This window comes from Engystomops pustulosus, chromosome 6 (assembly GCF_040894005.1).
Source record: "Engystomops pustulosus chromosome 6, aEngPut4.maternal, whole genome shotgun sequence".
Lineage (NCBI taxonomy): Eukaryota > Metazoa > Chordata > Amphibia > Anura > Leptodactylidae > Engystomops > Engystomops pustulosus.
The window spans coordinates 136,239,030-136,251,851 of record NC_092416.1 but is presented as its reverse complement, the minus strand read 5'-3'; the positions used below and the strand labels follow the sequence as shown (position 1 = coordinate 136,251,851).

The 12,822-nt window shown below is 42.1% G+C and overlaps 1 protein-coding gene across 3 annotated transcripts in view; it reads right to left on the bottom strand.

Moving 5' to 3' along the window:
• The window catches only part of PLCD3 (phospholipase C delta 3), an 85,395-nt gene that overhangs the window by 2,270 nt on the left and 70,303 nt on the right, over window positions 1–12,822 (bottom strand). For all 3 annotated transcript variants that reach the window (XM_072111206.1, XM_072111205.1, XM_072111207.1), the window contains 6 exons: window positions 10,098–10,250; window positions 7,607–7,687; window positions 7,164–7,293; window positions 4,189–4,305; window positions 1,261–1,427; window positions 537–669 (listed from right to left, as the gene is read on the bottom strand). In XM_072111206.1, the coding sequence (XP_071967307.1) occupies window positions 537–669; window positions 1,261–1,427; window positions 4,189–4,305; window positions 7,164–7,293; window positions 7,607–7,687; window positions 10,098–10,250 (781 nt within the window). The remainder of the gene's footprint in view (window positions 1–536; window positions 670–1,260; window positions 1,428–4,188; window positions 4,306–7,163; window positions 7,294–7,606; window positions 7,688–10,097; window positions 10,251–12,822) is intronic.

The following is a 12,822-nucleotide window of genomic DNA, read 5'->3' as shown; positions in this document are numbered from 1 at the left end:
CTGAGGGGCTCTGGGGGCATTGCCAAAGCCCCTGAGTGATGTCTTTTCACAGGCTGTTGCAATGAGCAGAGCATGTCTCCCCCCCCCCCCCCCCCCCCCTGTTCTCTTCCTCTTCCCTCTGCCTGTGTAACCCAGTCAAAGCAGGGGGATGGGATGGGAGACCTTCTGTAACAACCAGTGAAAAGAGATCACTGAGGGGTTCTGAAAACACCCCAGAGCCCCTCAGGTTCATAGCATAATTATAGAAATGCATTTTAGAAGACAGGAGGTCATTGATAACAAATATAATAAGATTACCACATGCCTGGATCTTTGAGTGAGTGTCCCTGGTTTATCGTGCTGGATTTTGATGTAAATTTTGTGTTTCTATTTAAAATGAAGACAAACTTTTTTATTTATTTCATGGAAACTCTTGTTATTATTTATATCTATGCAACTTCGAACCACAACAAACCCTGTGAGTATTCGGATACTACAGGCACACACTCATCTGCCTGTCCCCCACGTCTTACAATAGTACACATCAGGCTTCTCACCATTATTTAGAATGTACGTCGTCTCACTTTCCCTCTTCTTCCCTAAACTGTGAATTTCCACCCGTACAAATGGATCCACGATAGAGTTTGGATTTTCCTGGTTTAGCTTAGGAAGCTGCTGTGCTGAAATGACCTGTTGGGAAACAAAATCATTACTAAATGGTCTGAATGGTTTAATACATGGAGGAAATTATTTACATAAGAAGACCCCGCTGCTTTTTTAAGACTACAAAGGTATCTGTATGCGGTCAGTATTTGATAAGGATTTATCTTTATTTGTAAGCCCAAACCAAGAATGGTCTAAAAGATACAGATCATTCCGTTATACCGTTTCTCTGTGTAGGTTCCACTTCTGGTTTTGGCTAACAATACTGATGCAAAATCCTGACCATGTGTAGCTACCCTAATTCTTTCATACAGCTGCATGTACCTACCACTAGGTAGAGCTCAATGCATAGGAAATAATACAGCTACCACTGAAATCATTGAAAGTTGTAAAAATCTCTGTACTGGGCTGCCCCCTAGTGGCAGCTGCAGGAAGCAGATGTACCATCTGCAGGTACTATTTAAGCACTAGAATAGCGGTATGTATAACCACCGAAACTTATAAAATACTGAAATACTTCCTGCATCCTATTATCTTTGTATGAAGCCATTTTACGAGCTCCTCCACCTGGTAATGTCTGGTAAATGATCCCCTGTATAAATGGCCCATAAAGCTCACCCTGATACGCAGAATCTTCAAGCAACTGCTGCAATCCTCAGGGTTAAATAAAGTGTCCTCTTCACGCAAGAACTTGGGTTTTAGGACATATCCACAGCCACCGTTGTCTAGGAAGCGGCCTCGATTTAAGTCCATCTTATGACCTGGGGTCTGGAAGTTTAGAGCCACTGAGAATTGAGGAAAAGTTCACAGTCAGGATATAGAAGCAACAGGATCACCAGTCACTAATAATCAGGGGCGGACTGGGAATTTAAAGAACTGTAAGTGGCCCCATTCTGTGGGCGGGGCAAAATAAGTAGGCGTGGCCATTCAATGTGAGTGGAGTTCCTAAACTCCACACAAACTGTTGATAGATGGTCTAAATTAACATGTACAGCACAGAGAAAGAAACTCATACTGCTTCCCTTGTACAGGAATAACACTTCTTCTTTTTAAGAACACAACTTAATGCTGACTTGTATACATACAAAAGAACTACTACAATACCTTCTCCGATAAATAAGAATATAACTACTATAATACTGCCCCATATGTACAAAAATATAACTACTATAATCCTGCCCCCGTGTACAAGAATATAACTACTATAATCCTGCCCCCTATGTACAAGAATATAACTACTATAATACTGTATCCTATGTGCAGTTATATAACTACTATAACACTGCTCCCTATGTACAGGAATATAACTACTATAATACTGCTCCCTATGTACAACAATATAACTACTATAATACTGACCCCTATGTACAAGAATATAACTACTATAATACTGTATCCTATGTGCAGGAATATAACTACTATAACACTGCTCCCTATGTACAGGAATATAACTACTATAATACTGCTCCCTATGTACAACAATATAACTACTATAATACTGACCCCTATGTACAAGAATATAACTACTATGATACTGCATCCTATGTGCAGGAATATAACTACTATAACACTGCTCCCTATGTACAAGAATATAACTACTATAATACTGACCCCTATGTGCAAGAATTTAACTACTATAATACTGCCTCCTATGTACAAGAATATAATTACTATAATACTGCCCCATATGTACAAGAATATAACTACTATAATACTGCTCCCTATGTACAGGAATATAACTACTATAATACTGCTCCCTATGTACAAGAATATAACTACTATAATACTGACCCCTATGTACAAGAATAGAACTACTATAATACTGCCCCCTATGTACAAGAATATAACTACTATGATACTGTCCCCTATGTACAAGAATATAACTACTATAATACTGCCTCCTATGTACAAGAATAGAACTACTATAATACTGCCCCCTATGTACAAGAATATAACTACTATGATACTGTCCCCTATGTACAAGAATATAACTACTATAACACTGCTCCCTATGTACAGGAATATAACTACTATAATACTGCTCCCTATGTACAAGAATATAACTACTATAATACTGACCCCTATGTACAAGAATATAACTACTATAATACTGCCTCCTATGTACAAGAATAGAACTACTATAATACTGCCCCCTATGTACAAGAATATAACTACTATGATACTGTCCCCAATGTACAAGATTATAACTACTATAATACTGCCCCATATGTACAAGAATATAACTACTATAATACTGCCCCCTATGTACAAGAATATAACTACTATAATACTGCCCCCTATGTACAAGAATATAACTACTATAATACTGCCCCCTATGTACAAGAATATAACTACTATGATACTGCATTCTATGTGCAGGAATATAACTACTATAACACTGCTCCCTATGTACAGGAATATAACTACTATAATACTGCTCCCTATGTACAACAATATAACTACTATAATACTGACCCCTATGTACAAGAATATAACTACTATAATACTGCCCCCTATGTGCTGGAATATAACTACTATAATACTGTCCCCTATGTACAGGAATATAACTACTATAATACTACCGCCTATGTACAGGAATATAATTACTATAATACTGCCCCCTATGTACAGGAATATAACTACTATAATACTCACCCCTATGTACAAGAATATAACTACTATAATACTGCCTCCTATGTACAGGAATATAACTACTATAATACTGTCCCCTATGTACAGGAATATAACTACTATAATACTGTCCCCTATGTACAGGAATATAACTACTATAATACTACCGCCTATGTACAGGAATATAACTACTATAATACTTCCCCCCTATGTACAGGAATATAACTACTATAATGCTTCCCCCTATGTACAAGAATAAAACTACTATAATACTGCTCCCTATGTACAAGAATATAGTAGACCACCCCAGTATATAGCCAGCCAACCAGCCTCCCTGTATTCAGCCAGCCCCCCCACAGTATATAGACAGCCTGCCCCCCCTACAGTATATAGCCAGTCAGCTCCTGCAGTTGTAGACAGCCAGCCTCCCCAAAGTATATAGACAGCCATCTCCCCCCACAGTATATAGCCAGCCTGCCCCCAGTATACAGCCAACATGCCCCACCCCAGTATATGGCCAGCCCCCCCCCCTGTATACAGCCACTCTCCCCCACTGTGTAAAGTCAGCCTGCCCCTCTCCCCTGTATACAACCAGCCAGTCTCTTGCCCAGCACATAAAAAAATTAATGATGAACTTGCCTTTGATGTAGTCCGACCGGCAGGGACAGCTTCATGAGCACAGACGTCACACAGACTGTGACGTCAGCCGCTTGCCGGCGCACACATAGCTGTCACTGCCGGCCGGACTGCATCAGCGGATCTTCGGGGGAGCGTCGAAAAGGTGAGTTCATTGTTAATTTTTTTTTTTCCAGATCGGCCCCACACCAGCACCAAGCCAGTTCGCCCACCAGGATTTCTCCCGGAGGGTTCAGAGGCCAGTCCACCCCTGCTTATATTAATGTATTATAACTTTACCTAGTTGGCAGCCTGCGTTCCACATCTCCTGTGGACTGAAGTTGGAAGAGTTGGCTCTCAAGCCATCAGGGTAAATGCGGCTGAGTTGTCGGGTATTATAACGGACCAACGCGTTTCCTGCAAGAAGATAAAGGGTAAAGCATTGCTATGTTAGAATATAGCGTATAACAGAACACCAGTGCCTGCCGGCAATACTTTACAGACACCAGTATCCTGGCAATGGAGGGAGCAGCTATTGAGACTATTTAGACCTTACACTTTTCCTTCCAAATGACACTTCCCATTACAGACGGTCCCCTACTTAAGAACACTCGACTTACAGACGACCCCTAGTTACAAACGGACCTCTGGATATTGGTAATTTATTGTGCTTAAGTCCTAGGCTACAATCATCAGCTGTAACAGTTATCAAAGGTGTCTGTAATGAAGCTTTAGTGTTAATCCTGGTTCTTATGACAACCCAACACTTTTAAAATCCAATTGTAACAGAGACCAAAAAAGTTCTGGCTGGGATGGGATTACAATGATAAAATATACAGTTCCGACTTACATACAAATTCAACTTAAGAACAAACCTACAGACCCTATCTTGTATGTAACCTGGGGACTGCCTGTATTCCTGGGATTTTGTTCATTCATGCGGATACTAAATTTATATAGGTTTTATGGTGTTTTAATAGATATTAAAAATTAAAACCTTTTGTATGAAAAAATTGCATCATTTCACCATCTTCTAATGCTAATAACTAGAGATGAGCGAGTATACTCGTCCGAGCTTGATGCTCGTTCGAGTATTAAGGTACTCGAAACGGCTCGTTGCTCGGACGAGTATTTCCCCTGCTCGAGATCGAGCATTTAATTAAAAAAACACAGTGAAGAACAATGAAGAATAGAATAAAAACAGTGAACACAGTGAACACAGGATCATTTAAGTGAAAAACACAGTGAAAAACACAGTGAAGAATAGATTACAGATGTTCGGCACATCTGCGTACTTGTCGGAAGATACACGCGGAACGGTGCGAACAAAATAGTATGTGAAGAACACATTGAAGAACATGGTAAGCAGGACAGAGACACCGGGGAGCAGCACAGAGACACCGGGGAGCAGCACGGAGACATGGGGCAGCGGCAGCATGGAGACATCGGGCAGCGGCACCGAGACATCGGGGAGCGGCACGGAGACATCGGGGAGCGGCACGGAGACATCGGGCAGCGGCACGGAGACATCGGGCAGCGGCACGGAGACATCGGGCAGCGGCACGGAGCGGCACGGAGACATCGGGGAGCGGCACGGAGACATCGGGGAGCGGCACGGAGACATCGGGGCACGGAGACATCGGGGCACGGTGACATCGGGGCACGGTGACATCGGGGCACGGTGACATCGGGCAGCGGCACGGAGACATCGGGGAGCGGCACGGAGACATCGGGGAGACTTCAGTGGAAGAAGAGCAGCGGATCCCGGGACAGCGTATCTCCCGACAAGTAAGCAGATGTGCCGAACATCTGCAATCTATTCTTCACTGTGTTTTTCACTTAAATGATCCTGTGGTCACTGTTTTCACTGTGTTCACTGGTTTTATTCTATTCTTCACTGTTCTTCACATCTGCTAACTTGTCGGGAGATAATATACGCACGGAACAGTGAAGAATAGATCGCAGATGTTTGCATACATCTGCTAACTTATCAGAAGACATTCTTTTTCAATTAATTAACACATTTTATTCCCGAATCATGGTCCCTTTGAAAAATGCTCGAGTCTTCCATTGACTTCAATGGGGCTCGTTATTCGAGACGAGCACTCGAGCATCTGGAAAAGTTCGTCTCGAATAACGAGCACTCGAGCATTTTAGTGCTCGCTCATCTCTACTAATAACCTTTTCATACTACAGCATACAGACCTGTGTATGGTCTCATCTTTTGTGGGACAAGATGACTTCTTTATTTCTACAGTTGCAACTGTACAATTTTTATTCACATTTCTGAAATGGTGAAATATTGTCGGTTTGAACATTTGGGCACTATTTTACATTACAAGGTTCAATGAAGGGAATAATTTCTTTATTTCTAAATCAGTTCTATGGCAAGTGGGGCGATTTCAACTTTTAGGTTTTTATATATTTTTTTTTAGCATTTATTAAACCCCAAAGGGTACTTTAACCGGCTGAATGACAGGCCTGGGCGTCCAGCAGTTACTCCCAGCTGTCCTAGCAACCGATCGCTATCCCACCGATCACTTCACAGGGGGCGTGGATGAAATCCAATGTGACGGCATGCATGCCAGGCTTTAAATGCCTCCAGCAGCTTTGCAGGGGGCATTTACATAGTTAATTTGCGCAATAAGTGCCATCACTGACCACGGATGCTATAAGTGGGTGTTTGCTGCAATTTGCAGTAAACACCCAACTTGTATGGAATGGCTTTGCCAGTGAGCCCTCTCCATTCCAAGTACTGGCATTATTAAAAGTGCAATGATGAATTTCAAGTGAAAGAGTGTACAAAAAACTTGGTGGGTGCTCTAGGTGGCCATGGACCCGATAGAAACCTTGGGTTGCTGTCTAAGCTGCCCATACTATCATCCAGCGTTCCAGCTGGTTCCATAGATGCTTGCTTAGTGATACATCTGGTGAGCTGCCAGGATAAAGAAGTGCTGGATTCTGCAGTGCTTGGAAACCTTTGCTGTGTGTGGGTAAGCATTACCCTGCTGAAAAATGCCAGCAGTGGCTGACTGTCTCTCAGTCTGGTGCATGTCAATGAGTGATGCTCCAATATGAAATAGTTTGTGGAAGCTTTAGTTCACATATGGCCAAAGAGGTCTGCAGCCTGATTTGTATTTTTAGATGCAGCAGAACAGCCATGTATGTCAGAACAAGTATACCAGTTTTTAATATACGGCCTAAATTATAATAACTGGATGACCGGCAACTGCTTCCAAGATGGATCACCTCTATCCAATATGTTGTCCACTCACCAGATTCCTTCATCACTTTGCGCACTTTGTCTTCACTGAATGAGCTCATCTCACACACATTTCCCGGCTGGTCGCGATATTCCACAGACTGACAATAGACCACCAGGTCAGAGAGTTCCTGTGCAATGTCCTGGATGACGAGAGAAGGCCGATGGCACTTTTTAGAACAACAAGCATTCCATACATTTCATCAGCCCAATCATATTCCTGCCTTTTAACTTATTTTTTTTGATACAACAAACAGGATCAGATCTTTGGCGTATCAATATTGCGAGCAGTGGAAGGGAATGTTAGGTGAGACATGAAAGACATGTATAATCTAGTTTACAGGTTGAAGTCACTGTATTATGACAACAGTGCCCGAATCCTTTATCCTGCCCCTAACCCGGATAATAATGTATCTCATGCCCCACATCCAGATTCCCCACTGACTCCACACTTACCCTGATTTTTCCCTCCTCTTCATTCAGTGATCTGTTCTGACTAAGCTTCTTTGCCTTCACCAAGATTTTTCCCTTTAGCACCTAAGACATAAAAAAATGTAAAAGCATGAATTTCAGAGATATGATATAGAAGGGGAGACCATATATGCAATTGCGATGCAAAAGTCAAGATTGCAGCAAAACTGGGTAATAAAAGGAGAAAAGGAGAGGTTTCTTAGAGAGGCACCTACTAACATAGTCTTTTTGCTGATTATAGACTACTCCGTCTGGATCCCAAACTCTACTTGCTGCAGCTGAGCTCTCAGCTGCCAGCTCCGCTGCGCTGCGCTCCATCGCACAGGCTGCACCCCTGCTATGGCCTATGATGGTAACTGACCTAGCAATGGTGGAAGTCTAATGTCATCACATGTCACCTACGCAGCAGCTCTCTTCTGAGGAAAACACTAAGAAGGTAAGTATGTTTGATTTTTTAACTATTAGCTGCTGGAGCTGCTGGAGGCAGCACTGTGACTACTGGGGCGTGTGACCATTGGCTACTGGGGGCAGGCACTGTCACTACTGGCTACTGGGGGAAGGTTCTGTGACTAGTGGCTATAGTGGCAGGTGCTGTGACTAGTGGCTACAGTGAGGGCAGGCAATATGACTACTGGCTACTGCAGTGCAGGCGCTGTGACTAGTGGCTACTAGGGGCAGGCGCTGTGACTGTTGGCTACAGTGGGGCATAAGTGTGATCTCTAGTGGAACAACAAAACACTAGCCAAGTTATGGCTAGATGAAGCTGACATATATTCTCCAGATAGAAGAAGAAAGAGAGTTCCTCTGATCAAAGATGTCATGTGTGAGTTTTCAGATTTACATTAAATGCTTGCATTACCCATGAGCTCAGATATGGAGGGCACTGTATGTGTTAGTATGTCAGTAGCTTAAAGAGTACTTTTTTTTCACAAATCAGTTGGTCTTGGGATGCCTATTATCTTTGTTATCTAAATCCATCAGTTTCTTTGCTATAGTCCTCCGTTTATCTGAGTGCTGCAATGGCTGCTTCCTCTCCCTGTGCTGACCAGCCCTGGAGTCCGTAATATAAACAAACTCTACGGACTCCTAGGAGGGGCTGCTGATCCCAGCTCAGAGAGGAGGATGTCAAGTAACAGAGCTCTCTGTGTATGTAGCAGAGCTGGATGTGTTCAGAACTGTGGATACAGATGTCTTCTGCACAGAATAGTGAGGTACAAGATCTCCCCTGTTTCCTATAAACCCATCCATTCCAGTCTGTGATTCTACAGAAATTCCTCTGTCTCTCTCTGCACCTCATGCTGCTCCCCTCCACCACCTTGTCTTCCCTGTCATCGGCACATTGTGCACTGTTTACCTATGATTTCTTCCACTTATTACATGTTGCCTGCTCCTCCATGTGATGGAAGCTGCCAGGATTGTCACCATATACATCCAGTATGTACACTGTGCTGTGTTAGGTAGATTTACTTGTGGGAAACTAAATTTATTTAATGCTAAATTACTTTGAGAGAGAACCCAAGGCATCATGGGATCTGTGAGCAAGCTAACTGGCCTCAGTTTGAGGGCATAGACAGACAGACATTAGTCTCTGCCCACTTCACCTCTGGTGAGAAAGATTTTTGTCAAACACTTTCACAACAGAGATTGCCATAACTTTGAAAACAAACACAAAAATGCCTACAATGTGCTGCTTGTCCTTTTCTTTCCAAAGGGGGAATCACATTAAATAATTTGGTAAAATCATTATAACTTTACAGTTACGCTTTACGGTTAGTTAGGCTGTTGTTTACTTGGCTTAGAGTTAGTGGGAGCGTTTACAGGTTTACACACTGTACTTGAATTACAAATAGGAATACAATTCAAGCACAGTGGGGAGGAGTTTCTGACAATAGGATGCGCACAATAAAAATATGTAGTTTACATTCCCAATCGTGTAAACAAAGTGTAAACAAAGATGCAATTGAGAGAAACTTCTTCCCACTGTGAACTGTGTTCATAAACCTAATTTATTTCCACCATGGGAATGCAGATAAAGGGCTCATTCTGATGATGCATTTACAATTCAAATGCATTGGGCAAAACACATCAAACACTTCTGTGTTATGCAATTAGCAACTTGTGTTTTGTCTTTTAACATTAATAGTGGTGACTAATACTGTCACACACCACACACATGCTGCTACTAAGAAAGTGTTTATACCTGCGATTAAGCATTTTTCCCAATGCGATTCAAAACATAATGGAAAAGTGTAATGGGCAGAGGCGTTAGCTTGACAACACCAGTAGGGGGCATAAGTATTGTTCACACACTGATGGGCCGAAAACATCAGGTTGGCTGTTTGTGGATGATAATGCACACAGTTATCCTAACAGAAAGGATGACTTACCGTATATCAAAAGAGCAACTTCCACATCCCTGCAATTGAGAAAATCTTAGAAATGAATATGGAAATTATAGAATATAGTAATGATTTACCTCTGGAGATGGCAATTTAGATGGATCAGTATTCTTCACTGGTTCTGTTAGCAACATATCTCCGAGGATGGTCTGTAGGTGATAAGCCATAGTCACTTGCTGCTCCAACCCACAGTGATTCTCAATGGATAAGATGACTGGATATGGCGAATACTGTCACAAAAAATATATATACATGTAGTATTAAAAATAAACACACTACATGAACCAATTTTTTGCACATTGATCCTTGGGAAAACAGACAATAACATATAGTCATGTCACATCTCTGGCACAGCAGCACAGATAAGGCCAATATGTGTTTCATAAGCTTTCACAGGATTTGATCCTGGCACCTGACCCGACTTACAGACGACCCCTAGTTACAAACGGACCACTGGATTTTGGTAATTTACTGTACTTTAGCCTTAGGCTACTATAAACAGTTATAACAGTTATCAGTGGTGTCTGCAATCAATCTTTAGTGTTAATCCTGGTTCTTATGACAACCCAACATTTTTAAAATCCAATTGTCACATAGACAAAAAAAAACTTTGATTGGGGTTACAATTATAAAATATACAGTTCCGACTTACATACAAATTCAACTTAAGAACAAACGTACAGAACCTATCTTGTATGTAACCCGGGGACTGCCTGTACAGTACACTGGTCATAATGCATTTTTACATTGCTTTATCCCTGTCATTTTCCTTTGCAGACTTCAACAGGCTAATTAAATAAAAGAAAATGACCCTACTATAAAACTTCTGTCCTTGGGGGAACTGGGTTGGTACCAAAGAGACCTTGCCACAGATGAACGCTCACTTTTATTGTATCTGTGGTTTTTACCTGACAGACAGGTATGTAAACCTAACAAATGAGGAATAGGATATAACTCAATAAGTAACTAGTACGTCCGCATTGTACTGTATTAGTAGTGATGCTGTACTCTAGTGTGGTGGCATAACTAAAATATTACACAATGCCTTGAAGGCGCTATATAATTCGATTACATAAGTCAACATTACTTAAAGCATCATATCACATGGCATTTTACAAAGCAGCATGTGATGTGGTTCCTAAAAGTAAGAAAAGAACATACCTGGAAGTTTATTCAAGGTACTATAATAAGTTCTTAGTAATGCACTGGTGCCCTGTCAGTATTAGCCCTTCAGCTACTTCCATGGCAGCACAAGCCCACCCTGGATAAATTAAGTCTGCAGTGTTCACCAAGGGTTACATTAGAATAAATGTACAATTTGTTTCAATAAGGAATACATATTCAAAATATCTAATAAATTCTAAATAAATCCAAATTCACGAATAGCCCCCACATTTAGTAAAATGCCCCAAATTCATTATTAGCCCCCGCACTCACCAATAGCCCCTCCATACTCACTTTTAACTCCCCTAACATTCACTAATAGCCCCCACAGTTAGTAAAATGCCCCAAATTCATTATTAGCCCCCACAATCACCAATAGCCTCTCCATACTCACTTTTAATCCCCTCACATTCACTAATAGCCCCCACATTTAGTAAAAGGCCCCACATTCAGTAATAGCCCTCAAACTTAGTATTAGTCCATGAAACTCACTAATACACCCTTCCCACTCAGTTATAACCCCATACATTCAGTAATAGCCCCATCACTAATGGCCCCCACATTTTGTATTAGCCCCCCCACCCTAAGTAACAGCCATCCACACTATTAGCCCACCACACATTCAGTAATAACCCCATCACTAATAGCCACTGTATTTTGTAATAGCCCTCCCACACTCGGTATTAGCCCTACACACTTGCTATTAGCCCCACACTCTCTCTAATAGCCCCCTAAATGTACTAATAGTCCCCACAGTAAAAGTCATCAACTCACTGATAGCCCCCCACACATTCAATAATAGTCTCCACCCTCCCCCCCCCCCCCCCCCCCCCCCCCCGCCAAACTCAAATAGAGATGATAGTGGAGAAAGTCAATGGACAGGAGACAGGGACATTCGGGGCTCTGACCAAAAGACCCGGCGTAAGATCCGGGGCGCACGTGCCCCAGATCTCTTCACCTATCTACGCTCCTGACAATTAGTAACTTATGATAAATATTCTGTGTAAGGTCTTCCTTCAGCAATCTCCCAAAAGAAATTATGTCCCACTATCCAATTGATGTCAAAGTCTAACATATGGTATATAACAGTAGACCATTCACCAATATTCTTTAAGCCCCAATGTCTCTCCCTCCATACCAGTTCTAAAGGAAGCAATTAACTTCACACTTGCATTATGTTCCGTCATGCACAAAACACTCCCATTCTGGGAATATTTTGGAATTAGGCACCTGTTTACTGAGAAAGGACCTATGCGAAATTAAGTTAAAGGAAATAAGCCCATTACACCTGCATTGCAAAGATGTGTTTCCTGTATAACTCATCCTTCCCCCATTGATGTCAGTTCACCAGGCAGTGAGCTCTGTCCCTGTGTGAGTGAAGGAGCAGGAGGGAGGAGTTGTACAGGAGCAGAAAGCTGGGGGCTGAGAACTGAGGAGTGATTGAGCAGCACAGACAAGACATCTGTTTTTTTTTAATGCATTCAATGCATTCCTCTCCTTTTTTTGATGGGTAGCCTCCAAAAGGTGCGGTTTCATCCTGGCTTCTCTCCAGGCAATTTCTCAGGATCGCTTTTCCGCTGCCTGCCCGGCCATCTGCAGCAACTCCCGGATAAGATCTTCCATGGCTCTTCACCTGCA